The 27,257-nt window shown below is 50.9% G+C and overlaps 10 protein-coding genes across 10 annotated transcripts; 3 read left to right on the plus strand and 7 right to left on the minus strand.

Moving 5' to 3' along the window:
- Nucleotides 1-1,637: 1,637 nt before the first annotated feature.
- N7457_001077 (putative mitochondrial DNA replication protein (Yhm2)) lies at nucleotides 1,638-2,867 on the minus strand (the record flags this gene model as incomplete). Its single annotated transcript, XM_057172123.1, has 4 exons — nucleotides 1,638-1,692; nucleotides 1,819-2,491; nucleotides 2,607-2,703; nucleotides 2,751-2,867. The coding sequence occupies 4 exons, from the start codon at nucleotides 2,865-2,867 to the stop codon at nucleotides 1,638-1,640; spliced, it is 942 nt and encodes a 313-aa protein (XP_057036026.1).
- Nucleotides 2,868-3,804: 937 nt separating this feature from the next.
- On the minus strand, nucleotides 3,805-5,486 carry cit1 (citrate (Si)-synthase CIT1; the record flags this gene model as incomplete). Its single annotated transcript, XM_057172124.1, has 5 exons — nucleotides 3,805-4,911; nucleotides 4,969-5,016; nucleotides 5,093-5,177; nucleotides 5,242-5,306; nucleotides 5,376-5,486. The coding sequence occupies 5 exons, from the start codon at nucleotides 5,484-5,486 to the stop codon at nucleotides 3,805-3,807; spliced, it is 1,416 nt and encodes a 471-aa protein (XP_057036027.1).
- A 2,090-nt stretch (nucleotides 5,487-7,576) lies between these two features.
- On the plus strand, nucleotides 7,577-10,120 carry N7457_001079 (Nrd1 complex RNA-binding subunit; the record flags this gene model as incomplete). The annotated part of the gene is made up of 4 exons (XM_057172125.1): nucleotides 7,577-7,696; nucleotides 7,775-8,020; nucleotides 8,220-9,545; nucleotides 9,605-10,120. 4 exons carry the CDS (start codon nucleotides 7,577-7,579, stop codon nucleotides 10,118-10,120), a joined length of 2,208 nt encoding a protein of 735 aa, XP_057036028.1.
- Nucleotides 10,121-10,638: 518 nt separating this feature from the next.
- Nucleotides 10,639-12,138, minus strand: N7457_001080 (O-acetylhomoserine aminocarboxypropyltransferase/cysteine synthase family protein; the record flags this gene model as incomplete). The annotated part of the gene is made up of 4 exons (XM_057172126.1): nucleotides 10,639-10,837; nucleotides 10,908-11,476; nucleotides 11,545-12,043; nucleotides 12,095-12,138. 4 exons carry the CDS (start codon nucleotides 12,136-12,138, stop codon nucleotides 10,639-10,641), a joined length of 1,311 nt encoding a protein of 436 aa, XP_057036029.1.
- A 1,618-nt stretch (nucleotides 12,139-13,756) lies between these two features.
- N7457_001081 (uncharacterized protein) lies at nucleotides 13,757-15,411 on the plus strand (the record flags this gene model as incomplete). Its single annotated transcript, XM_057172127.1, is given in 5 exon segments — nucleotides 13,757-13,775; nucleotides 14,083-14,326; nucleotides 14,372-14,491; nucleotides 14,509-14,910; nucleotides 15,228-15,411. The coding sequence occupies 5 exon segments, from the start codon at nucleotides 13,757-13,759 to the stop codon at nucleotides 15,409-15,411; spliced, it is 969 nt and encodes a 322-aa protein (XP_057036030.1).
- Nucleotides 15,412-15,911: 500 nt separating this feature from the next.
- Nucleotides 15,912-18,223, minus strand: N7457_001082 (putative AMP-binding enzyme; the record flags this gene model as incomplete). Its single annotated transcript, XM_057172128.1, has 4 exons — nucleotides 15,912-16,017; nucleotides 16,091-17,681; nucleotides 17,745-18,000; nucleotides 18,053-18,223. The coding sequence occupies 4 exons, from the start codon at nucleotides 18,221-18,223 to the stop codon at nucleotides 15,912-15,914; spliced, it is 2,124 nt and encodes a 707-aa protein (XP_057036031.1).
- Nucleotides 18,224-18,741: 518 nt separating this feature from the next.
- N7457_001083 (putative arginine transporter) lies at nucleotides 18,742-20,480 on the minus strand (the record flags this gene model as incomplete). The annotated part of the gene is made up of 2 exons (XM_057172129.1): nucleotides 18,742-20,237; nucleotides 20,291-20,480. 2 exons carry the CDS (start codon nucleotides 20,478-20,480, stop codon nucleotides 18,742-18,744), a joined length of 1,686 nt encoding a protein of 561 aa, XP_057036032.1.
- Nucleotides 20,481-21,556: 1,076 nt separating this feature from the next.
- N7457_001084 (MARVEL domain-containing protein) lies at nucleotides 21,557-22,168 on the minus strand (the record flags this gene model as incomplete). The annotated part of the gene is made up of 3 exons (XM_057172130.1): nucleotides 21,557-21,659; nucleotides 21,748-22,033; nucleotides 22,090-22,168. 3 exons carry the CDS (start codon nucleotides 22,166-22,168, stop codon nucleotides 21,557-21,559), a joined length of 468 nt encoding a protein of 155 aa, XP_057036033.1.
- Nucleotides 22,169-22,940: 772 nt separating this feature from the next.
- N7457_001085 (uncharacterized protein) lies at nucleotides 22,941-25,065 on the minus strand (the record flags this gene model as incomplete). Its single annotated transcript, XM_057172131.1, has 5 exons — nucleotides 22,941-23,548; nucleotides 23,605-23,950; nucleotides 24,011-24,856; nucleotides 24,944-25,000; nucleotides 25,054-25,065. 5 exons carry the CDS (start codon nucleotides 25,063-25,065, stop codon nucleotides 22,941-22,943), a joined length of 1,869 nt encoding a protein of 622 aa, XP_057036034.1.
- Nucleotides 25,066-25,652: 587 nt separating this feature from the next.
- Nucleotides 25,653-27,244, plus strand: N7457_001086 (ubiquinol--cytochrome-c reductase subunit 2; the record flags this gene model as incomplete). Its single annotated transcript, XM_057172132.1, has 4 exons — nucleotides 25,653-25,895; nucleotides 25,967-26,141; nucleotides 26,230-27,089; nucleotides 27,149-27,244. The coding sequence occupies 4 exons, from the start codon at nucleotides 25,653-25,655 to the stop codon at nucleotides 27,242-27,244; spliced, it is 1,374 nt and encodes a 457-aa protein (XP_057036035.1).
- Nucleotides 27,245-27,257: the final 13 nt, after the last annotated feature.

Genomic DNA, 27,257 nt, shown 5'->3' on the forward strand with positions numbered 1-27,257 from the left:
GTGGTGAGAAAAAGAACAAAGGATACAAACAATCGATTCGTATGTTTTCAATCTTATGGTGTAACTGTTGAGAGGTATGGGATGCTATTGGTGTGATAAGTACCTAGTCGTGGTATAATAATCCAACATTCCAATCTTATAGTCGTAAAAGGGACCCTTAGGTGACATATCTATCTGAGCGGATAGAAATATGGATATACTTAGTATGTGTGATGAGGATGCGAAAGTGGCTCTGATTCCAAGTAATCCCTCGTCGAGACTTGAGATTTGTTATTTGTGGCCGATCAAGTAGGCTACTCAATCGGGACATTGCTCTGTGGTTATACGTGGTGAATCATGTCTCCTCGTTGGTCTATCTAACATCAATTGTGCCCGTAAGACTCTGTGTAGAACCGTCCCTTAGCAGTACAGTACGAAAGGATTTCCACGGATAAAGCCGCAGTTTCATTTTTAGATCAATATAAATTGTGGTTAATACTGGCGAATGGAACCCAGTCTCGATGGACCAACCTCGGAATTTTCCTACGTGAGAACGCACAGCCCTGCCATTTCCACGCCCATCTTGCCAACACTCACTTGAAATCAATGGAGAATGTTCTAGTGAGCAAGACAGCAGACGCGACAAAGAAAAAAAGATGATAAGAGTGGGATTCGAACCCACGCCCCTTTCGAGACCAGGAAACTATTGCTAGTTGTGGAGTTAAGGTATACCTTAACCTGGCGCCTTGGACCAACTCGGCCATCTTACCATTGGATGTTTGGAGAGTCGAAATATGGTTATATTAACCAATTTGAAAATATCCTCGGCCACAACCAAAAAACGCATGTGCAACGCTCAAGACACGGCGAAGGCCGACACCCGTTCTTCCGATAATCCACTCATATAAACTCGTATGATCCTAATAACCGACGGCAAAATGCGTTGTATCTGTAAAATGCGAAGGATGCACGAGTGTTGTGATTTGCATCAGCCGAGGTCGTGGCCTCGGCGAAGCATGAGGTTGCGGCCCGTTCTATACAACGTTGGTGCTTCGAACCGCAAGTGTCATTACAAGTGCCATCGGGCGTTTTCTGGCACCAACTTGGTACTTGACCTAAGGGTAATGTCAGGTATTGAATCCTTCCTATTTATTTGGTTAATACCAGCATTTATGGAGAACTCGTTGGACTGAAGGACTGAAAGGGCCGATTCACGCGCCGACATCGGAGGATTCTCTCTGTCTGGGGTCTAATGCCATCATCGACGAAAGACGGGGAGCTTGTCGATCATCAGATCTGGCTCTTGGGATTGTGAATGGCTTGGAAATTAAATTCAGGGTTATGATCTTCTGGTCCGCATTGTATTGTCGATGTCCACCAAGTGACATTCGAAGACTTGAGAAATGAAAAGGGAAAAAAGTAGAACAGAACAATACATTTCATAAGAGAAGGATGAAAAAGAAAGAATGAAAATTCGAGCAGCAGATTGCTGAGAAAGAATTTTTTTTTAAAAAAAAACCGCAAATGTATTCAATGGGTATCGGTTCTGTCCACAAGTCCGGACTAAATATGAAGTGATATGAGCAATTGCATCTAGACTAAAACAAATCTCTATTCCGAAAAACCACTGCACAGCAGAAGGGTATCTCAAACCTTCTCTAGTGCTTCGCGGTGACAGTGTCGCCGGTCAGTTTTTCGACTGCTTCTTTGGCCCTATTCGGTAGAAAGGAGATATGGTTAGCCCGAGGTTTCACATGATAACAAGAGGGAAAGTGGATCGATGACGATAGAATGAGGGGAAAAGTCTGGAGAAGGGGGGCGAGAAGTGGAAACACTTACATGTCACCAAGAGCCACCATGCAGACGGTCTGCCAGATGCCCAGGCCGATACGAGGAGCGACACCACGGTAGAGGCCACGAATGCCGTTGCTGTCGTAGATGTATTTGAATGTCTTGCCAACGGTCAAGTTCTTGGGGCGCTTAGGGTCGGGAGTCTTGCTCTGCATTTCGACACGGATGACCTCAATAGGCTGGTTCCAGGCGGACAGACCACCACCGAGACTGGAGGCCAAGATTTTTTCCCAGGCCGACAGCTTGGTGCCATCTTCCTTTCCAGTAGACTTGCGAATAGCGGATTCAGCCAGACGGGACAGACCAAAGCGGGAACCCCAGTTGGTAGTTTGACGAATGGCGACGGCATTAACACCGCGGTTGATGCCGCGGATTCCCTCCTTGCGGTAGATATCCATGAAAGTCGCGAATGTGCCAGGGGGCTTGACACCCTCAGCAGCCAACTTATGCTTTGTAATCTCGACCGTCTTCATACAGGTACAGAAACCCATGGTAGCATATGCCTGAGCGACACCACCAGCCATACCACCGCTGATACCGGCGACGAAGTCATTGGCGCCGAAGGTGCGGGCATAGTATTCGGCCTCGGAGGCGACGAAGAGGAGCACCGCACCCTTGGTGGATGCCTCAATCCAGGCCCACGGAATGAGTCCCTGATAGTCTATAAAGATCGAATCCCGCAATTAGTTTGAGTTCATCACTGGGTGCGGGTCCGCCCCACGCGCTAAGTGCACATGTCGGGGGAAATTGGAGGCGGGTATTGAATCGACACTTACAACCGAGGATGCCACCACGGCCCCAAATCCGAGCCATAGCGCCCGCGAAGCTGTCGCCTCGGTTTGCGGCCATGGTTGTCTTGGTCACCTCCAGCGGCTGGGATGGTCAGTTAGGAACTTGATGATCATTGGAGTATATCATACCTGTCCCAATGATGTGACCTCGAACAAGTTCAATCCTGCACCCAACAATAGATTGCTGAATTTGACGGGCTTCTTCTCGAGCTGAGGGGCCGAGGCCGCGGACGGAGTTGTAGACATTCTGCGATGGGGGATGCGCTGAAAGGGGCCCTGACCAAGGGATGTAGGGGGCTTCGTGCGTTATTGAAGGGGGAAAAAGAAAAAGAAAAAGACCAAGAAAGTCTAGCAAGGATGGATTGCAGATAGAAAGGTTGGATGGAAGAAGGAGAAGGAGAGGAAGCCAGATGTCTTATAGGGCCGGGGAAACAAGCAGTAAGCTGGGGGACAGGTGGTACCTGGTGTACTTGTTGTACCTGGTACATCTGATCTCCAGAGTGTCCACTCATACCATTGGGTACTGGGTACCTCCCATACCAGTCCTCCGGGGTCAGACCCTCCGCGATTCGGCGCAAGGTGCTCCGTAGCTTTTGTTTCTAAGTCTTTTGTAGATCGGACTTGGAGTTTGATTACATTGTTTTTTTTAATTCTTTTGCATTTGAAGACTGACAGTGTACTCCTATCCTCCGATCCTCCTATACTGCTCTACTCCTCTACTCCTCTATTCCTGTACTGCTGTACTCCCTCCTCTGGCCAGATGTATGTGATCCCTAGCAAAAGGTGGAGACAATCGTTGAGCTGTCCCAACAATCCCGCATGTGCTCGATTCAACACAAGTAGCCGTCAGACCGTTTAATCGCTACGCTGTACCTCCAGTCCCGACAACGTTTGGCTCTTGACCGGTGTCTGAATCAGAGTGCAAGAATATTGTGAAGTGTTTTTATTCCGCCTTTTCATATCCACTAAAGTAGAGAAATAAACTACAGAGTGGAGACCAGAAATGATTTGACATGGAAGTTCTGTTACAAGGCCCGCTCGAACCGATCAAGTCCCTATCATACAACATGAAAATAACCCCAAGACTTTCTCGGTCAAACAAAGGAAATAATACAAATGTCTAACCCGGGTCCTCACGGGCCCCAAAAGGTGATATTAAAAGAAAATGGGAAAAGTCATGCGCTTAAAGCTTAGCACCGACCAACTTGGCGTAGGCCTCAGTGCTGAAGGACTTGGGGCGCTCAATGGGCATACCAAGAGCACGGTCGATGATCAGCTGGGGCAGGACACCAATGGCACGGGACACACCGAACAGGACGGTGTAGTAGTTAGCCTCGGTGAGACCGTAGTACTGGAGGAGGACACCGGAGTGGGCATCGACGTTGGGGTAGGGGTTCTTGGTCTTGCCGTGCTCGGTCAGAACGCCGGGAGCGATCTTGTAGACCTGGCTGACCAGCTTGAACAGAGGGTCATCGGGCAGCTTGCGGAGAGCAAACTCGCGCTGCGAGACGTAACGGGGGTCAGTCTTGCGCAGGACGGCGTGGCCGTAACCGGGGACGACCTGGCCAGCGTTAAGGGTGGCCCAGAGGTAGTCCTTGATGGACTGGTCACTGATATCGCTGCCGACGGACTGCTTCATCTTGGTGATCCAGTTCAGGACCTCCTGGTTAGCAAGACCGTGAAGGGGACCGGCAAGACCCTGGAGACCAGCGGAAAGGGAGAGCATGGGGGAGCTCAGAGCACTGCCAACCAAGTGAGTGGTGTGGGCGCTGACGTTACCACCCTCGTGATCGGAGTGAATGGTCAGGTACAGACGCATCAACTCAACAAAGTCCTTGTTGCCGCCGAAGCCAAGCTGGTTGGCCAAGTTGAAGGAGTAATCCTTGTCCTTCTGGACAGGGGCGACCTTGCCATCTTTGAAGACGTTGCGGTAGATGCGGGAGGCAATGGTGGGCAGCTTGGCGATGAGGTCCATGGAATCCTCGAAGGTGTAGGTCCAGTACTCCTTCTTGTTGACACCCTTGGCGTAGGCCTTGGCGAAGGCGGACTCGTGCTCAAGAGCAGTCACGGCCAGAGAGAACTGGGCCATGGGGTGGAGGGTGTTGGGGCAACGGTCGATGAGCTCCTCAACGAACTTGGGGACATCGGAACGGGCAGCCCACTCGGCGGACAGGGCGCGAACCTGCTGCTCGGAGGGGATCTCACCGGTCAACAGAAGCCAGAAGAGACCCTCGGGCAAGGGCTCCTCGCCACCGGGAGCCTTGGGCAGGAGCTTCTGGCACTCGGGAATCTAGAAAATAACCATGAGCGAACATGAAAATTGACCATCAAGTCGATGGAGACCTACAGTGTAGCCACGGAAACGGATACCCTCCTCGGAATCGAGAACGGAACCCTACAAGGAAAAAATGGAGGTTAGCTTCCTTCGCACCCAAGGGGCATTGAGATTTCTTTTTTTTTTCTTGACTTACCTCCCAGACGAGGGACTTAATGCCACGGGCACCACCGTAGGCCTGGTCGAGAGTGACCTCACCAATGACCTTGTTACCGTGCTCCCTATAACAATTGGATACCATGATCAGCTACTGCCTGAACTCGAATGAAAGGGCGCGTCACATACTTGCGGAGCTTCTTGACCTTCTCGATCTCGGCGGGCAGGTTGTCGGCGAAAGTGTCCTTGAGGGACTATATGATTATGCTCAATTAGCGTTCTATTCAAGCTTGATTGAAATTGGAAAGGGATGAGCGTCATACCTTGACCTTAGCGGAAGAGTAGCAGCGCATGCCATTGAAGGCAGCGGATTGCACCGGCTTCACGATGGAAGACCGGAGAGCGGTAGTACCGATTCTGAGGGAAGAAGCCATGTCGACTCAGACAGGATATATGAAATGGGTAAAATGGAGGAGATGGAGAAGTGGTCACAAAGCCTGGGGGAGAAAAAGAAAGAGAGGAAGGAATTCGGGGAGAAGCTCTTTTGCGCCTGGAATTTTCTCGGTTTTTTCCCATCTGGCCGTATTACAGCCGGTACGGATCGGTACGGTAACTGGGTCACTTTCGGGAGGCCATGGAAGCTCAGTCAGCCAAAGACAGCCATCCCCAGCCTGTGGGCACCGGGACACCCTTCTTGCAGGTACTGTGTACTGTACATGTAGGTATTTATTCTGTACTCCATACATGACCTAGGTTGTATTCTTACTCCCAACGGTACGGAAGAGCACGGGCTCGGGCTGCCGGCAGATCACCTGCGTTCGGATTCTTCGCGCACTCTATGTTGTATGTAACATCTTGCGAAACTCGGAGCTCATGTTAGGGTACTGGGGTGTCTTCTGATGTTGTCTAATTGGGCTGATTCCCAAGAATACACATAGTCAGAGTAGGAGCCACATATCCCACGATTTACTAGTTGTAGCGTAAGTTATGTACCGTATGCAAGTGTGAATAGGTCTAGTACTGTATATCTACATATAGGTATAATCCACTTATAATATTCCGTACGGAGAACGGAGTACTCCGTCCATCTCATCGAGTCGCCCACATTCTGCCCCAGTTCCAAGGTTCCAGCTTCCGTAACGGGGGAGTGGTATGTAAGTATGTACGGAGTACTGCAAATACAAGTCTATCCCTGAGTACATGTATCCACTGTAGCAGTGACGTCGGCAAGTCGCCATTTTCTTCCGTGCCGCCATCCGTCCGATAGGAGACCAATGAAACCAGCCTTTGGCACCAGAAGAGCTTATCAAATGCTGAGACTATGTCACTGTGGACTGATCTGTCGCTATGACCTCGAACAGGGAAACTCATTGCTGTATGGAGGACCCCGTATACTCACTACATCTGTACACAAACGGAGGCTTTCTCAATTGGTTCACCGAAGCCGGGAGCTTTAGGGCGGCAGCGAGGGGCAGAAAGGTGTTGGCACAACGGGGATGCCTAGGTATTCACGGGTCCCTCGGCTCAGGCATCAAGAGTTGTAAACAGAGGATACGTGGTATTGTTTTGATTTCTCATGTTTGATTGTTGTAACAGACATGTGGGATATGTTGTACAGATGGTCTGTACAAAGTATGTACCAGGATAGGGACTTCCTAGACCATGATTATTCCTCTCGACTATTAGGTAGGATGCAGGAAAAAAAGACTGCAAATGGAATAGCGTTAACGCCTCAATTGAGAAACCGGCAAACGAAGCTTGATTATTGAGGAAAGTAGGCAACTGAAATGTGAGAAAAGTCAAGTTGACCTCGCCTTGGATGACTGTTGTGAAGACTCCTCCAGGGCTGCCTATGTTGTACAGCATTATTTCCTCCTTGGGGAAGAAGAACCTTGGGACCATGAGGATCAAGTTCGTTTGCCTACAACGACCAAGGATGCAGGTCACAATCAGCACGTGACCCTTCCACGATAGGACTAGCGGCAGTCGCAGAGTCTGCCTCCCTTTTTCTCCTCCCGTTTGACGATCCTTCCACTCAACTTCATCTCCTCCAACTCAGCATCTCTTTTCTATCGATTTCATCAGTTTCTCGGTTTCAGTCCATCTTACTGACTGTGCTGGCCTCCTTTGGATCCCACTCGGAATCCGTAAACCCTTATCTGGTTTTTCTCTGGGATTTCACTACAAAAAGACGCTCTAGGCTGTACATCTCCCGTACTCCCCGTACTCTCGTACTCGGCGCCAGACGGCCTCTCTGGACACAATATCGCTAGGCTGTATTCCAGCTGTAGGCGGCTGTTTACTGGTCGACAGTGAATGCGCTCGTGGAGTCTGTAGTGAAGAATCGCCAGCGACCCTTTTAAACATATCTTCTTTCATACCGAGGGACTATCCATCGCATGGTCACGCAGTAGCCGGGACCTTTCGTTTACTTCCATCTGCATAAAGCCTTGGCTGAGACCTCGTTTCATTTTCTCTTTTGCAACTCTCCTTGCAAGTGGATTTCACGATAGTTTATCCAGCCATGTCTTCTGCAGTAGCTGAACTGGAGAGCCTGCTCCAATCTATGCTAGCTCTCAAGCCGCCTGGTGTATCTGGCTCAAAGATCGGCGGCATCACAAACTTGTGCAATGCCAACGTGCAGGTACGCTTGTCCTCTTTGGTCGATTGATTCGTCTCATTGGTCCCGGTGTGATCCATGATATGCTAACCCAACCTGCAGAATGAATCAGTTCTCATCCAGAAGATTTACACTCACTTCAAGAAAGCACCGGGCTCCCACAAGCTGGGTGTGCTCTATGTGGTAGACTCAGTAACTCGACAATGGGTAGAGGCTGCGCGGAAAGCCGGACAAGCTCCTGGAAGCGATGCACCTGATGGAACTTTCGCCGCTGGTGTCAAGCGTGTCACTGACCTCCTGCCTGTCTTGATGACAGATATCATTAACAATGCTCCCCAAGACCAAAAGGTACGCACTAGAACATACTTGTATTATCACGATAAACCTCATACCCCAGCATCATGGCCTTGGCGGGGGCCAAGCCTCTCTGGGGCGGCTTTTTGCCTTGCATATTGTATCATTGCCTTCATCTTATTCAATTTGAAGACTATTCACCCTGATAACTTCAGTTTGAACACATAACTCACATATCAATCTTGCAATATAGGACAAGATCAAGAAACTGGTCGACATTTGGGAACGTGGTGCAACTTTCCCCTCACCAATGCTCACATCGTTCAAGGATAAATTGAATGCTGCTCAGAGTAAGCTATCCGCCATGATGAAACCCTATTATACCAGTACTCACAATTTACCAGACGTGGAATCGAACACCCCCGAGGGGTCTCCTGCGCCAACTGCAAACCCGCTTGGAATTCCGCAACAGCCCGCCGCACCCGATACCTCGAGCATCCTGAAAGCTTTAGCCGACATGGCCAAGCAAAATACTGCTGCACCTTCTGCGGCCTCCGCTCCCGCACCGACCAACCCTCTAGGCGCTTTCAACTCATCCGCTGCACCTCCTTCTGCTGATCCGGCATCGCAAATGGCTGCTGCGATGAATGCATATGGCGCTGGCGGACCTGTCGCACCTTCTTTCCCAGGCATGCCCAGCATGGCTCAAAATCCTGCACTTCAGCCGCAGAGTCAGACCGGAACTCCAAATCCGATGGCCGCCGCTAACCCGTTGGCCGCGATGCTTCCTCAATCCACGCAGCCTGCCGGCCCCGACCAAAACGCAATGGCACAGCAGCTTCAGCTCCTCCAAATGCTCGCTTCTCAGGGTATACCTCAGGATCAGTGGGCAACTGCCTTGCAGCTCTTTACCATGACCAACAACGGCGGTATGGGCGGTATGCCCGGTATGCCTGGTATGCCTAGTGGACCCATGGCTGGATTCAATCCGATGCAAGGACAAAACGTTGGCAATTGGGGTCACTCGGATTCTCAGAACAAAGATGATCGTGGTCGGGAATACCCTCGCTCGCCGCCCACTGGATATCGTCGCCGTTCTCGCTCCCCGGGCTGGGATAGACGCCGTACTGCCTCGCCACCTCGTCGCCGTGAAAGCCCCGTCTATGGAGAATATCACGGTGAATCACCTGGTCGTCGTGGAGATCCTCGTGATGCGCGTGGCCGTCGTGGTGAGTATCGCCAGCGCAGCCCTGTTGGTGGTCGCGGTGGTAGACGGCGCTCGCCTTCGCCTGCTCGCAGCAAGGATCCCAACCTGCCTCCCCCTGGTCCCAAGTTCATTGAGTGGGACTATTCAATTGGTCAGGGTATGATCAAAGTCTTGAGCCGAACTCTGTTTGTTGGTGGTGTCACCTCCTCGGAGAGTCACTTGCGTCAGCTCTTTGGCCAGTTTGGAATCGTTCAAACCTGCATTGTCAACGTAGACAAGCGCCACGCTTTCATCAAGATGGTTAGCCGTGCCGATGCGATGCAGGCACGCGATGGAATGGAATCTTACCGCACCGGCGAAATGCAACTCAGGGTATGTCTTGTCTGATCTTCCATGGGTGAAATTCTTTATTTGCTGACTTGATAAAACAGACTCGATGGGGTGTCGGCTTCGGTCCTCGTGACTGCAGTGATTACCAGACTGGAGTCAGCATCATCCCGATTGAGCGATTGACTGAAGCTGATCGCAAGTGGATGCTTACCGCGGAGTATGGCGGAACTGGGGGACGTACAATTGAATCTGGAATGGTTGTCGAGGAGCCCGATATTGAGATCGGCGCAGGTGTCTCTTCTAAGGCCATCAGCCGTCGTATCGCCACTGACACTGGCGGTAAGCGGGGTCCCATTTCCACTCGCACGAATCCCAACCATGATACTCGCTTCGGTGCTCGCCGTCCTGATCGTGATGGATACGGTGGCGCGTCCCATATGGGTGGCCAGGGTGAACATGAAATTTCCAACATGAATAGTCAGGGAGCCGCCCCTGCAGTTCCGTCGTATGGGTTTAATTTCGCCAGCATGCCCATGTTGCCTCCCGGTTTCATGCTGGGTGGTGCTCAGGGTGGTATGCCTGGTGCTCAGCCTCCTTCGGGTGGCCAGGGTAACTGAAATCTTTTTTTTTTGCTTCCTCGTTTGTACGTGCATCTGATCCCAAGGGTCTTGCGCGTACCGCGCATGGTACAGGCGTTGGTGGATGGGACTATTGACTATTTTTTCCGAGGCATATGGTTTGGCGGAAGGAGGTTTCTGTGCTTCTATTGCTCTCTTCTTTATCTTTTGCACTTCTGCTCTTACCTTAATCTGTACATGAGGCCCATGGCGAATACATTTAGGTAACTCATGGATAGAAGATGGACCTCATGGGGTGATCTTTATCTGGAAATCAAAATACTTCAACAAAATGGCTTCGCTTGGATTTGTAGCAACTTCTCTCCGCGGTGAATCTAACTTTTCTTAGAAGATCGAGACACGCCCTACTCGCAATGACTTCTTTTGTTTTGAAATTGCTCGTGTCATATTTTTTACTACCTACATGTACCTGATAGGTGGTAGGCTAACCAAGAAACTATGTACCTAGTCGTAACTTTCTCATTATTGCGTTTTCATATTCACGTGTGCTAGAACGTTCAAGCAGTACGGTCCGGTAGAGCCTTTGACGCCTTGAAGGATTGCTCGAAATCGGCAATGATGTCGTCGATGTATTCCGTGCCAACCGAAATGCGAATTGCATCCTCAGTGACACCGGAGTCTCGACGCTCCTGGTCTGTGAGCTGCTCGTGAGTCGTGGACCACGGGTGGATAGCGAGCGTCTTTGAGTCGCCAACACTGCAGGGAGTCAGCAACAGCCTTCCAATTGGGGGGTGAGGGGAGGTTAGAGAATGGAGATTGATCTTACTTTGCAAGGTTGGAGATGAGCTTGAAGTTATCAACCACCTGAGAACCAGCAGCAGCGCCGCCCTTGATGCCAACAGAAAGCACACCACCAAAGCCACGCTTCAGGTACTTCTTTGCCAGCTCATGACTGGGGTGGTCCTCCAGGCCGGGGTACGAGACCCAGCTCACATTCTCATTTTGTTGCAACCATTTCGCCAAGGCAAGAGCGTTGGTGGCGTGACGCTCGCAACGCAGACTAAGGGTTTCCAGGCCGAGGATCAGCTGCTGAGCAGCGAAGGGGTTCAGGGTAGAACCGAGGTCGCGCAGAATCTCAACGCGCACTCTGATAGCAAATGTGATAGGGCCGAAGGTTTCCCAGAACTTCAGACCGTGGTAACCCTCAGATGGTTCGACGAACTGTGGGAACCGAGCAGCGTTCTTCCCCCAGTCAAACTTGCCACTGTCGATGACAACACCGCCAACGGTGGTGCCATGACCACCGATCCACTTGGTGGCACTGTGCACAACAATATCGGCGCCGTGGTCAATTGGGCGGGCAAAGTAGCCACCTGCGCCGAAGGTGTTGTCAACCTAAAGGAAGTGTCATCAGCTATCTATCCCCGTAAGTGAGAGAGGAGGGGGAGGAGGGGAGTACATACCACAACTGGGACACCCTTCTCGTGGGCAGCCTTGGCAATCGCTTCAAAGTCAGGAACATTGTAGCGGGGGTTGCCAATGGACTCCACGTAAACAGCCTTGGTGCGATCATCAATCGCGGCGATAATATCCTCGGGCTTGTCGCCGTTGACAAACTTGGTATTGATACCCAGGCGAGGGAGCATCACCTTGAACTGGTTGTAGGTGCCACCGTACAGGTTGCTCGTAGAGACGATGTTGTCTCCGGCATGGGCGAGGGCCGAGATAGCCATGAACTGGGCTGCCTGGCCGGACGAGGCCGCGACGGCGGCAACACCACCCTCGAGAGCTGCGATACGCTTCTCAAACACATCCACTGTTGGGTTCATGATTCGGCTGTAGATGTTGCCGAACTCCTTGAGGCCGAAGAGCCTGGCGCCGTGGGCGGAGTCATTGAACACGTAGGAGCTGGTCGCGTAGATGGGGACAGCCCGTGAGTTTGTAGTTCCGTCGGGCTCGTGACTTGGGTTTTGGATTAGCCATGCCTCTTGCGTTCGGAACGGAAACTCTTACCCAGCGTGAAGCTGCAGAGTGTCGAAGTGGAGATTCTCAGACATTGTGAAAATGCGGGGAACCTCAAAGCCAATGGGTTTCAGAGCAAAGAATAATGAGATACAATGTCCTTTTGGAAGGAATCAAAAGACTTAAATAGAGGGGGAGATCCCAATGCCGCGATTCGCAATTCTGGCGGGGGGCTGATGGCGTGATCGTATTTGTATGGACTTCGCCCACTTGGGTAACTGCATTTGATTCGATCTTCTGTTTTCTTCCTTCAAGACCTCATTTAAGACCTTTGAACAGAAGTACAATAGCCAATGTGGTGAGCTCGTCTCGGTGAAATGCTGCTTGTAGATCTTCCTGTTCAACGGTGCGAATGTCATACGTTGGTCCCTTTGAGTGGCACGGTGTCATGGACTGGCTGTGATAGGCCCATCTATACTTCTGCACCGTCTGTAGATCTGTCGCAAAGCTTGCATTCCCAGTTCTCCCCCAAACTGGAGGGGTCTCTTCTCTTTTTTTTTTAAAAAAAAACAGACAATACACATACGATCTTGGATTCTCACAAGCTAGGGGTATTGTCATCTTGGACGAAGTCTATTCGTCAGAAACCAGGAGTAAACAAAGGTTAAGTTGCTTTCCTCGGCGCTGAGAGACATGTCTGGCGTCAACCGGGACCTCAGCACCTTGTAATCCCACGAATACGGCCATTCTGAGCTGGGAATCTTGGGAACCAGCTAGGATTGAACTACTAGATCTAGATGAATCTCACTGCTGTAGTAAGGTGTCTAGGACTTGAACATCCTATATTGTCCCCACGGAATCAGGTAGTAGTCAGGGCTCAATGCGCTCTGATTTAAACACCGCATATAGGAGTGACTTAGGTGGCATTAATAATTTCTTGTATCTAGATTGGCTACCAAAGGGCACAGTGCATGTTACGGACGTGGAGTTGAGCAGTGAACAGGAATCACAATGGGTCTTAATGATCCGCCATATGTAGTCATTGTGGCTATCCTTCTCATATCCAATGGTAAGATGGCCGAGTTGGTCCAAGGCGCCAGGTTAAGGTATACCTTAACTCCACAACTAGCAATAGTTTCCTGGTCTCGAAAGGGGCGTGGGTTCGAATCCCACTCTTATCATCTTCTTTTTGTTTTTGTTCCTACTTCGTATAGATCCAAGATCCCATGTGGGGACCATGTCTGGTTTGTTTTCCTCTTTGTGTCAATCCTTTGGTTGTGAACTGTGGTGTTTTTACCTTTAGGCGTTGGCAGTTACTAGTTAAGCACATTGTACGGAGTAAACGATTTCGCTATTTATTGGTAGCTGCGTACGGGAGTACTCGGCCTTGGATTACGGCTTTTGCCTATAAATGAGTAACAAAAAAGAAGTCTCTAGGGCATATTAATTAATGAATACGTCAATCCCACCGCGAACAAAATCAACGTGCCATCAATTATCGCCCAAAAAACTGAACGAACAAAAAGATATGACAAGAGTGGGATTTGAACCCACGCCCCTTTCGAGACACGGAGACAGTTATGAACCATCGGGATCAGGTTGACCTGAACCGTGCGCCTTAGACCAACTCGGCCATCTTGCCAATTGGATGGAAGAAATGGGGGTTTTTCGCATTATCAACTAATAGCCACCACTGAGCAATTTCATAAGGGAATGTCCAAGGTTTACCTAGGTGTGTAGCTAAAGCATCCATTCTGTAGGACTAGCGCTGCAAAGCACACGTGGGATCTTAACCGATTCATATATCTGTTTAATTCTTTTTTCGTATTGCCTATTCCTATTTCTAGTTTTATATCCAGGCTGTCTCCAGGTTGTTCATTTACTGATATAATTAGTATGGTTGGTTAGTATGGTTGGTTGGTCCGTATAGAGCCACACTTCCCACTTCCAATCTGTCTGCTTTTCTGGCCGCAGGCTACGAAGCCTCCATTGGTGTGCCCTACTTTCCTCTCTCTCCTCCCAGGAGATGACCCAGTGAGAGTCTGAGATCATTTTGTATGACTTGGCTTGTACCCAGAATGTCTGCTTCTCTCCCGTTTTCTGGCGCATTCGCCTCATGCTCAACTATAAGAACATCCTATATCGGGAAATATGCTTGGAATTTCCGGATATTGAGCCTACATTGGAAGCACTGTGTTACATCCGCCGTCTGACGCTCTTATTTGTCGTCGGCCCTCTTCTCTGCCTTTTCGCGAAACCGCCATCTCGGTGCCTTTCGATGACGTGAGGACACAACCCGCGGTATATAGCTAAGGTTGAATTCTCCAGCGGTTTGAGCCCACGGGCGTCCGCATCCGGGTCCAAATATACGGCCCCCGTCATTCAGCATGTGCCAGCTAGCACATGCATTATGGACTCGGTTCCCATCGCGCGGTTCCTCGACTCAACGTACCCACTCCTACCAGCGCCACTGACATCGAGCTGGGCCGCGATATTGAAACCAGAGCACACGCCAGTATCGCCACTGTTCTGTATTTCTCATTGGTGCCATGCGAGATTCACATCTTGTCACCGCGCTCGCGGGAATATTTCCGGCCCACGCGCGAAGACTCTCTCGGGCACCCTCTTGAGGTGCTTCTCGATGGAGACAGGGAGGAGCGGGTTGGGAACCAGGTAAATGATGCGATGAGCGCTGTGTGTGAACTTGTGCAGATGCATGGGGCCGAGGGGCCATCTGTGCTTGGTACTCAGCCCGGTAACACTGATTTCTTCGTTGCGGGATCTCTTCGATCTACGAGGATGGTGGGTGAAGGGATTTTCGGACCAATGGTCAAATATCCTGGTTATGGGAGGATTTACGCTTGCCTGTCTTGTATGCGGAGGAAAGATTAAGCAGCTGGTCTCACCTGGGCATGCCTCGAATAACCATAGAACCCAACGTGTGGATATGCGTCGATGGGCTGTACATATATTCCTCCATCGAGGTATATATAAAAACAAAAAAAAGACTAAATTTATATCGAGCTGTGCAATGATCTCTTTGGGTATCGACATATTATTATCCACGCAGTCCCGTAATATCTCCAAGATCAACATTGGAAGACATAGAATGAGGGAACAATAGTGAAGTCAATAGTACTATGTAGCCTCGCTAGGGTCGCTTACATTTATATAACCAAAATAGCTGGCCTCTTCCATCCAATTGGCAAGATGGCCGAGTTGGTCTAAGGCGCACGGTTCAGGTCAACCTGATCCCGATGGTTCATAACTGTCTCCGTGTCTCGAAAGGGGCGTGGGTTCAAATCCCACTCTTGTCATATCTTTTTGCCCGTTTGATTTTTTGGGGTCTTAGAATCGGTGATTTCTGATCACAAAATAACCACGGAGGCTAACCAGGCAATTTCCTAGTCCCGTTCAAGCGCCCCGAAGGTGTGGTCTTCTACTATTTTTGTTCTCAATGCACTGTAGGTCGGAAGCTGGCTACATATGATTTCAACGAAGGGGTCTGTAAAAGTATGGTCGCAAGAGGGAAAAGGAAGAGTACTGCGCGGAAAGGATCAAATAAAAGATACGATGTACGTATATAGGTGGGCAGGTATAGCGTGTATATAAAGAGGAACCAGGGCATCCCCAAGAAATGCCACTAGAGAAAGCTAAAAAAGTCATATCGATGAGCCTGCAGCCGCAGACACCGACTTCCCAGAGCCACAAATGATAAAACGGCCAAAAGCCAAAAAGAATCTTCAATATGCTACAGGAATAGACTGGTTCTATGTACAACCCCCGAACCAAGCCTAAGAAGAATGGCCAAATGCCAAAAAAGAACACGAAGAAAGACAAAGTCGAATAAGAATAAGCGGCAGAGCTTCTACAGCTTGGCCCGCGGGGCAGATTGCTCCTCGTTGGCCTGCTCGTAGAGCTGGTCCAAAAGGGCCCGATATACCTTGACGGTGGGCGGACGCTTGAGTTTGAGACTGGAAGTTAGGAAACCAAGTTAGCAATGCCAAGAATACGAATATGGAGGCATGAAAATAAACGAAAACTTACGTCGGGGTCAGCAGATTGTTTTCCACGGTGAACGGGTCTAGTCGGAGAGCGACATTGCGGACTCTTTCGTAGCCAGCAAACTTATGCTTCTTGGCGACGCGTTCAAGGTCGCGAAGCACAGCACGGCGCACCTTGTCATCATTCAGAGTCTCCTTGATCGCTTCCAGGTCGGTCGGGTCAATGGTCTTGCCCAAGACCTTGCTAACATATGGAGCGAACATGTCGGGTGCGACACCAAAGACACCAACAAGGAAGGTTTGCATGCTGTCACCGTGGACATAAGCCTGGGCGACATAGCCAAGCTCGGAGAGAATGACACCCTCCAGACGCTCAGGGGAGATATACTCGCCCTGGGCGAGCTTGAGCACGTTCTTGCGACGGTCGATGATAATGAAACGGCCCCTGTCGTCGACAGTGCAGACATCACCAGTGCGGAACCAGCCATCCTCAGTGATAGCCTTTGAGGTCTCTTCCTCGTTCTTGTAGTACTCGCGGAACATGTTGTTGCCGCGCAGCAAAAGCTCACCACGTGGGAACGGCTTGTCATGCACTGAGTACTCCATGTCCGGCAGGGAGACCAGGCATGCCTCGACGCAAGGTGCAAGAGGACCACAGTTACCAGAGGTCAGATCGTCACTTGCCTGAGCGGTGGCTGAGGCGTAGGACTCGGTTAAACCGTAACCCTGTAAGACATCGGTGCCGGTGGCGACACGCAAGAAGTTGTGCAAGGTCGGGTCCAAGGGTGCAGAGCCAGACACCATATACCTGGCTCGCTCCAAACCGAGAGCGGCGGCCACCTTCTTGGCCCAGAGACGATCGTACAGGGCGTGTCTGATTGTCGCCTTGGAGGGATCGGGGTTCTTCATGTTTGCGGTCTTGGCCGCAATGATGTGCCGCGAAAGAGCACCCTTGAACCCGGGCTGCTCGACCGTGGCGGCACGAACTGCAGTGCCGAATCGGCTGTAAAGGCGAGGAACCGACATGAAACCAGTGGGCTTCAGCAACTTCAGATCATCAACTAGCTCCACAATATTTCCGTGGAAATAACCAATTCGTCCACCACCCCAGAAAGCAGTGTGCTCTGCTAAACGAGCATAGATGTGGGCTAGCGGCAGGTAAGAGCACATGGTGTCACCACGGCCCTGACTAACAGTGATCAGACCACAGGATGTGGCGGCAACAGCATTGCCGTGCGTCAGAACAACACCCTTGGGAGCACCGGTCGTGCCGGAGGTGTAGTTAATGGTGACAATATCCGAAGCAGAGGGGACGTTATACCCGCGCTTCGAGGCCAAGCCCAGCTCCTCAACCTGATCAATGGAGTAGATAGCGAGGTCCTGACCGGCAGCCATAGACTCGAGCAGGGCACGCTTAGAGTGACCATTTTGCTCACCCCCATCCAAGGGGTCCAGGCTGATGATAATCTTCAGGTTCGGAAGAGACGACTTGAGCTTAAGCAGAGTCGGGATATGGGGAAGAGAGGTGACAACGCAGCTCAGCTCAGCGTGGTTGATAATATATTCGGTAGCGTCCGGCGCCAGGACATCATAGATAGAGACGGAATAGAGAGATTGGGAAACGCAAGCCAAGTCTGTATGAAGTTGAAAGTTAGCCTTTAATATCTTAATATTCCCACACTCGCAATCCAACTCACCGGTAATCTGCCACTCTGGGCGGTTCTGAGCCCAGAGACCGACACCATACTGGCCAGAGCGATGACAGTTATGCTTGTGGTGCAGCTCCACTATACCAGCACCCAGAGCGGCACGCCTCTTCTGGACGGTCTCGTATGTGAGCCACTGGTATGGATCGAAGGACTTGGTCGTGGAGTTATATGGACGCCATCCAAGGCAGTGACTTTTGGGCTGACGGTTGGCGGTCTGTTCAAACATATCATGGGCCGTGGTGACCTAGACGCGGTCAGTACCGGATGTGACCGCAATTATGGGCGATCCTCCATACCTGGGGGTCCAGAGTCGCCAGAAGTTCCTTCTGCGCATTCCATGCTCGGTATACCGGACTGCGGTCAGGCAGTTCAGTACCGGGAATGGGAACAGAGTAGGCACCACCCTTTGGGGGCGCTTGCTTCAGCTCTGTGGCCTTGGCGATATGAGGAGGTTGTGAAAAAAACATGTTTATCTATCTGAGGCTTGGGATCAGAGAGTCCGCAGAAAAGATAGAAGGAAAAAAAAGAACCCAGATCTAAGTAAAAGAGAGGGAACCAAAGGACGAGCCTCCCGACTAATTTAATAAGGGGGCAAGGAGTGTGGGGGAGGAGACCGGAGTCGTAGAGCGAATCCGGAGCAAGCGACTCTTTTGGACATATCTCCCAGGTGAAAGACATGAGCCAGGACATTGTACCTCGGCTTGTTTCCGGGTACTTCCTCTAAGGTGGCGCTCCCCATATTGCGGCAGGTACCTGTGCCAAGTGGGCCCGTGCTTACATACTCATCTGCACAACTCACATGCTCTTTTTCGCTTTTCACGTGGAGACCGAGCTCGACTTTATGCGCGTGAATATGAGATGTGAAATATAGAATATAGAATATGTACTAGAATGGACTATATACGATGGATGTAGATGTACAAGATATAACTGAACGCCTCGCCATGAATCTTGCCAAAAAAGAGAGAGAGAAAAAAGACATGGATCACCCGCAGATCCAGTTCCATGTCTTGCCGTACCATGTAGTCGGCTCAATAGTTTCCCAGGTCTCGTTGTCGGCACTTGTGCGGCCAGTATCCAAGTCAGCCTCGATAGGCTTGACAAAGGCGGAGCGGAAGACGATCTTGTGTCCCGCATATAACACCACGAATAAGATCAAACTCAGGTAATTGATAAAGAAGTCCCTGACCTTGAAGTGCCCGACGAAGGCAGGGAATCCTTGGGTTATAATGATCAGAATGTTGAAGAACAGTCCGTACCATGAGAACCAGGGTTGCCAGATGGCCTTGTAAGGCAGGACATCCCGAGAGATGTTGCGAGCCTTGAGCGCCCGCTGGAAAGCGAGGTGACAGGCGTTCAGTGAAGACCAGGTGATGAAACCAGCAACACCAGAGATCTGAAGCAACCAGGTAAACACGGTGCTGCCTGCGTCAGAGACGTTCAAGAATCCAAGCAGACCAAAGGCTGCGGTGAAGAGCACACTGTAGTAAGGAACACCGTGCTTGGAGGTCTTTTTGAACCAATGAGGAGCGAAACCCTCCTGCGCAAGACCAACTAAAATACGACTACCACTGTAGACGTTGGAATTGGCCGCAGAGAGCACCACCGTCAGAAGGACACCGTTGATGATACCGGGGAGAGCCATAACATGGGCACGATTGGCGGCAATAACAAACGGCGAAGCATTTGCATTTTGAGCACCGGCACCGCTGCCCTCGCTAGCCAAGAGACCTTCGTCGTTGGAAGGTACAACAATTCCGATGAAGAAGATGGTAAGGATGAAGAAGAAGACGATACGGAAAAAGGTCTTGCGGATAGCAGACGGGACGGTCTTGCGAGGGTTCTCTGTCTCACCGGCCGCAATACCGACCAGCTCGGTGCCCTGATAGGAGAATCCGGCCTGAATCAGCGTGGACCAGAACCCAACAAACTTGGCCAACGAATCGTTATCCGCGACTAGATAGGGGACGAATGGACCAGGGTGCACCCAGTACCGGAAACCGATATACCCTTCAGCTCCAACACCGGCATTCATGCAGATAGAGAAGATCATGAAGCCGACCACGGTGATGACCTTGATACTCGCAAACCAGAACTCAATTTCACCATAGAAGCTAACGGGCATCATGTTGAAAGCGATAATCACAACCCAGAAGACGGCGATGAAGATAGCGATCGGAATGGTATCGTCCCAGTATTGGATGATCAGACCGGTTGCGGTCAACTCCAGCGCAAAGGTTGATGCCCAGGAGAACCAATAAATCCAACCCATCGCGAAGCCCAAACTGGGATCAATCAGACGAGCCGCGTATGAGGTGAACGCGCCAGGAATCGGAATATATGTCGCAATCTCTCCGAGGGCGGTCATGACGGAGTATACGATGGTTCCGACAAAGATATAGGCGATCAGAGCGCCAACGGGGCCTCCATGAGCAATGGCTGTTCCACTACCAATGAATAAACCGGTACCGATTGTGCCGCCTTCCAAGATCGTTAACTTTGAAAATTCTCTCCACGTCGACGATATCTCTTACCGATGGCAATCATCTGAAGATGCCTGCTCTTCAGCTTCCGCTTGAGTTCGGGCAGCGGGTTTGCCTCGCGCTGGGCACCGTGCTTTTCGTAGTCGACATCATAGGCGTCAGGACTTGGTTCTGGGACCTGCACGGGTGTCTCGGTGCTCATCTTTCCCTTGAAGGTGACAGTCGACTTGTCACGATCCATTTCTGCCTATGAGCGATGGGGATAGGGCTTGAGACAAGGGCTTCCAGACTCCAGACGGGGTTACAGAGGAGAAAGAAGAGATTGGAGAGAGGACCAACTGCAACGCGCAAGTACCCACTCGATTAAGCCAACGGGTGCCTCCGAAGACGGGCTGTTCGCAGAGTGTGGAGCAGCACGCGAGACTGCCAGACCCTGCTTCGATGAGTGGAAATACGTTATGTAAAAGAATAGAAAAGGCGAGACATAGGATGTTCTTTCTTTTTTATTGAACTATTCCCCAGGATTTGATCTGAATTTTTAATTTTTAATTTTTATCCATTTTTTCCAATTTTTTCTCGCCAATGCGACTGGGTCGAGATATCGCCGGTGGGCCGTTTGCCGGGAAAGAGTTTTTCGCAGGTGGCGACTCTCGGGGATTTCATTGGGGTCGTCGTTCATGTTCTGGTTTTTTTCTTTGTCTAGTGGATTTTGATATCAATTGCATATTCCGTACATGCCTGCTTGTTGATACAATCAGTATCGCTCGCCGTTAACTAAGTATATAGGTCATGTTGTAGGTCGATCGTCGAACCCGGTGTATCTATGAACCGATCTCAACTGCGGGATCTCGGTCCTATCTGGGGAGTCCGCACGTTGCTCCTGTTTGCTCTGTTGCTCTGTTGCATGGAATGTGATCTATGCAATATGAAATACTCGGTAGTGAGAGTCTCGTGGCTGAGAATAAGAGTCTGATCCTTCATCCTTCCCGCGTTCTACTGAGCCACATACTTGGCAGCGGATTTCGGCCGATTCGGCATGCCGTTTGCGGCGATAAAGAAAAGAAATGACAGAGAATCTCTGTTTTCAATTGTCAGAGTGCAATTAGACTAAATTTCAAGCAGGGAGAACTCCGTAAGCGTGTTAGTTCCTCAACAGGGTATCGCGTCCTACTAAATACCAAAAACCGCCATTAATCACGTTCACCTATTATTCCTTCATGACATTGAACCATGATCTCAGATGCTTGCTGGGAAGCGGAAACAGAAACAATCAATCCTAAATCCAAAGCCCCAAAAAAAAAGAAAAAAGACCAAGCATTAAACTCCGATGTGCACATTCGAATGCGGTTTTGGAGTGTCTCCACTGCGATGATGTCGAAGATCGACAATCGCAAAATACGTGGTCACCGCAAAAAGCACCCTATACCACAGTCAATTTTCTGTACCATCTACACCGGTCTCTGCAGGCCGACAAAAAAACGAGATTCAACTGAAAATACCAAGCTTACCACTCAAAGGCCCCAAATATTGTTGCTGCCTGGAGCGAACTGCATGCACTCGAGTGACACCACCTGGGCGGAGGCAACATTGCCCCCATAGCGATAAACCCTGCAAACCAGAAGATCATAGTGATCACTTCAACCGCCGGCATCGCATAGCGGTGCGCTAGGCGAGGGAACCATATCGGCGCGAGGGCCAGGTAGGGCACCGCGACAAAGGCAGTCCAGCAGCCGAGGAAGAGGAGGAAGTTGACGGTATCTGAATATGACCATCCATGGTAGAATGTGGAAACCACTACACTTGGTCAGCATCCGCGCTTAGATTGCGACTTGATTCCAGAGGCAACAGACCATATCCTGTTAGCCCGATCACGATCACTCCAAAGACTGCTTGCACGATTCGGACAGGGTATATCCACGGGAGAGTCATGGTCAATATGAATGTTAGAGGAAAGATAGATGTGGGCTGTGATGCAGATTATGTAGCTTGATGATCTGCGGGGCTGGCGTCAGAAAAGACATCTTGGAGGGAGTGCAGGCAAGGTATGGCAAGGTATAAAAAAGACGCAGGGATTGGGCAGCCACCGGCGTCGCGCCAGCGTCATTAATATTGGCAAGACTTGGCAATGGCTTTGACATCGATAGGGCTGACGTAGGGGCATAAATACCTCCAGGGCTACATCGTTATATGTAGGTACTATGTATGTGCCTATGATATCTCGTGTGCTTTGCTCCTTGACCGTTGACAGGGTGATTTGTTTGATACCCCGAACACATCCTCTTTGATGCGCTTAAACTACTGCCTAGGCATTATATCTATTTATACATTCTGCCTTGAGCTTTTTTGTGCTGCCTACATTGGATCCTACAGTGCTTAGCGCTAGGCTCGTATAGATTCTTGGCCAATCCATGTGGAGGACACATGCCAGCCGTCGATCACGGAACCTGACCAACACCCATCTCAGGATTGTAGGTATATAAAGTACCTGGTTTTGTTGCACTGGAAGAGAGAAGGAGCAGTCGAAAGCCATCCTTACAATGAGATAAATATCCAACAGATAACCTTCGTATGCGCATGTTTACAGAATGCCTAGACCAAGAAAAAAATAAGCACGTGGATGTCATTTGTATCAATTCATCGCTCGTGCGCCTGTACAGATTTATACAACTCCTCCCAGCCTCCATGATATCAACGTAGCCAATCAATAATCGCGGAATACAGCAACCATATCATCCAAGCGAGACACTTCTGCCAGCAACAAGGCCTCCTTAGCCTTCCAGTTACGGAGATGCTCCAACTCGGCCTCCGAGAGGAATTCCTCTTCGTGACCCTTGACGTCGGTTCGTTCCGTCTTGTCGAGGAAATCCCTCTCACGACTTCGTTCGAACTTAATGCGTTGCAAGCATCGTGACATGGCTTTATAAGTATCTTCTGTAATGCTGCTGCAGACCCGATCGGGATCGTAGTACCAGAGGTAGATAGTCTTGGAGGGCTGGCGCTGCGCATCACGCGGCACTTCTTGCAAGTCTACAAACCCCCCAGTCTGCATACTAGCAAGCGTTTGGCGCAGATCTTTGAAAGGCAGCAGACTAATTTCTTGGAGCCGTTTCTCATCCAGCTTGCCCTTGGCGTGGAGGACACGAACCACACGCAGTGCCACATCCCCATACCGCGATTCGATCATACGTTCCAGTTCTAGGTGGCGGAGCTTGCGGGCCAGGCCTCGGAATGCAACGCGCCACGTCGGGAGGCCAGAGATGACATGTTTTGTAGTGAGGTTGAAGGGGGTTGTGAGAGAATGCTGAGGTGCTGGTCGATCTCGTAGGCGCGATTCTGCCCGCTCGGTTCGTCCTCTTGCTCATCACCATTCACGCCATTCGTCCCATCATCCAACGGCCGCTTGCCGCGCCGGTTGACCACAGTTGTGGGTTCCATCGGGCCAATACACCCTGCGAGATCCAGATGCGGGTCAACATCCTCGACGACTAAATTGAGTTGGATTGGAGCAGAATATTGTTCGCCTTCTTCTCCTTCGCGTGGGATCTCGTACGAGTCTCGACAACGGGGTGTTTGATATTCAATGCGCCGAAGCAGACATTCGTAAATCTCAACTGATGCAGGAGGTGCGTCTTGCTCAGCTAGCTCAAGGAACCTCACATTTCGAAGCGCAACATCGAGTTTATCGTAGTTCACTCGAACGATGAGGTTAGACTGTGGCGGATGTCAGCGCTTGATACGTAGTCATGTCAGGGGAATAAGAAGCGAGCTTACATCCATCGGAATTGAGTCAAGGCCATCTTCATCTTCCGACCAATCGTTCTCCTCCTCTTCTTCGTCATCTGCATGGTCCCCGTTGACACCGTTGGTACCACTCATGGTCTGAGGATTGGAGTCCGCGTTGGAATGGTCACGTTTCCTTTTAACACCTTGAGGGACGCCATTGTACATTAACCCACGGCTCAGATCTCCTTCAGTTCTTTCTTTGACCATATCCTTTGCTTTCTCCTCAATCTCAGCTGCTTGTTGTTTGCCCTTCATTTGTTTGACATCTGGCCTAGATGAGATGATTCGAGATGCATCAAGCCAGTTGTCATTGGGGCTCTGGAAATGCGCCTCTCGAACTCGATGGATATATCCGTGGGATGCAAGACCCTTCAAGGTGGGGTGAAGACGCGCCGGTTTCTCGTCCAGAACATGATCGCCGTTAGACACACCGGTCTCGTCTTGAGTATCTCCATTTTGCTCATGTTTGATCTCATCGTGGTCGGTCCCGTTCGGGATGTGCTCCTTTATAGATTGAAGCTCGGGAAGCGTCTCGAGGTGGGCGATCGAGGTGTGGCCGAGAGCCATAATAGCTTCCAGGACCTGTGCCGCATATTTTCCTAGCCGAGCTTCAACAAGCTGGAGAATCTTCCCGGAACGCACGAGGGAATACGCAGCTTGTGGGTTAGCTTCGTAGTAGGTGTTGCCGTCATCGAGGGAGGTGAAGTGATAGATAAGATGGTGCTGGATCATCGCAGAAAGGCCATGATGCAATTGGCGATCTGTTAGACGAGCGTAGAATCTAAGCCGAGGAAGCGTTAATCTTTCATAACGGTGAAGGACGGAGAAAATGCGCTGCGAAAAGTTGACTAGTCAGTCCCGCTTCTTCCCCGCTGTCGCAATGTATCATAGCAGCCCGAGGGTCTGCGCAGAATGACTCACGGCGAAGAGCTCTCCAAAATTATCTTCAATTAAGAGCGTACAGAGCTCCGCGGAGCACTGAGTGCATATTAGTAAATAGCTCTCTTGTGGTCGGCGGGACAGTCGCATACCTGGGACATCATGGTGGGCAATGAGATTAAAGATATTCACCGGCCTCCAAACCTCGCGAGGGGCAATCAAGGTCACCGAGGGTTCATGGAGAAGTTTAGCCAGCAGAGATCTGCAAGTCCAAAATTCTGATATGCGATGGGTTGCAGGTCCCCACGGTCTTTTGCCTTTTTTTGCTTATCGGTATATTCACGTGATATACAAATCAGGTGATCCGGGTGCGGCCTGAATTTGAAGGAAACGTGGTCTGGGAATAACGACCTCGGGACAATAAAGAGAATCAACAAAATAAGGATCATTCAAATAGATCGGAGATATAATTCTAATCATAATATTCTTTGTATCTATAAACACCTAGCTGAAGACACCTGCCGAACAAAAGTAACTCCGGTTCCGTCCGCGCTTTTGATTACTTGATCGCTGATTGGCTGGAGTGACGAGTCGGGATCTTGAAGCTTTTCGTGACCTCCAAACTGCCTCTTCTCTCCTGCTCTCTCCGCATCCCACCTCCTCCCCCGCCTCATTTGCGCCTCTTTCCAGACCCAATTAGGGTTGTTATCTCTTCTTCTTCCCTTTGCACATCTTTTCGGCACAGGCGACGATGCTGTCGCGGTCTTCCCTCAGCCGAAATGCGCCGCGTGCGTTCTCCGCCGCCGGCCGTCGGTCCATGGCCTCCGCTGCCAACCCTGCTTTCCAGTACGATGTCACCGAAGCCTCCGGTGTGAAGGTCGCCAACCGTCAAGTTGACGGCCCTACCGGCACCCTGGCCCTGGTTGCGAAGGCTGGCTCCCGTTACCAGCCCTTCCCTGGTTTCTCCGATGCTCTCGAGCGATTCGCTTTCAAGGTCGGTCCCATGTCATCAATTGATTCATCCTGATACAACTTGATGATACTAATCATTCAATTTCCCAACAGACTACCCTCAAGCGGTCTGCACTGCGGATCACCCGGGAGACTGAGCTGCTGGGCGGTGAAATCTCGTCAACACACTCGCGCGAAAACGTTGTCCTCCGGACCAAGTTCCTCGCCAAGGATCTCCCCTACTTCACAGAGCTGTTGGCTGAGGTCGCTACCCAGACCAAGTTCGCAGGTGAGTCGATCCATTTTGCTGATTGGTGGTTGATGGAACGCTATCATATGAGCGTCATTTACTAACTCGAAGTCCTGGATGATATCAGACCACGAATTGAACGAGGTTGTCAGCACTCTCCTCAAGTACAAGCAGCAGGCCGTTCACTCCAACCCGGAGACCGTTGCTCTCGATGCTGCCCACGGCGTCGCTTTCCACCGCGGTCTGGGAGCCTCTATCACCCCCTCCCAGACTTCTCCTTACGAGAAGTACGTCTCCGGCGATGCCCTGGCCGAGTTCGCTCAGAGTGCCTACGCCAAGTCCAACATCGCTCTTGTTGCCAGCGGCCCCAACTCCGCTGAGCTCTCCAAGTGGGTTGGCCAGTTCTTCAAGGACACACCCACCGGCAACGCCTCCAGCCAATACAATGTCCTGCCCTCCGTGGCCTCCAAGTACTTCGGTGGTGAGCAGCACATTGCCTCCAAGATCGGTAACGCTGTTGTGATCGCCTTCCCCGGCTCCAGTGCCTTCGGCACCGCGGGCTACAAGGCCGAGGCTTCCGTTCTGGCTGCTCTTCTGGGCGGCGAGTCCACCATCAAGTGGACCCCTGGCTTCTCCCTTCTGTCCCAGGCCACCAAGGGCTTCAACCAGCTCCGTGTCTCCACCCAGAACAACGCCTACTCCGATGCTGGTCTTTTCACCGTCACCCTGTCCGGCCAGGCCGACCAGGTCGCTGCCGCCAGCAAGAACGTCGTTGACGCCCTCAAGAAGGCTGCCGCCGGTGAGGTCGCTTCCGAAGACATCAAGAAGGCCATCGCCCTCGCCAAGTTCCGCGCCCTGGAGTCCGTTCAGACCCTCGATACTGGTCTTGAGGCTACCGGCTCTGGCCTGATCCACGGCAACAAGGCCTACCAGATCAGCGAGATTGCTGAGGCTCTCGAGAAGGTCTCCGAGCAGCAGGTCAAGGAGGTACGTAACTATCCTCACCCCCGCAACATTGAAGTTATAATACTAATGGTTTTCTCCAGGTCGCCAACACCTTCCTGACTGGCAAGGCCACCCTCGTTAGCGTTGGTGATATTCACCAGCTCCCCTTCGCCGAGGACCTCGGTCTGACCGTTTAAAATCCCTGTATAC

This window comes from Penicillium paradoxum (genome assembly GCF_028828445.1).
Source record: "Penicillium paradoxum strain IBT 22861 chromosome Unknown utg000002l_segment0_segment0, whole genome shotgun sequence".
Classification (NCBI taxonomy): domain Eukaryota; kingdom Fungi; phylum Ascomycota; class Eurotiomycetes; order Eurotiales; family Aspergillaceae; genus Penicillium; species Penicillium paradoxum.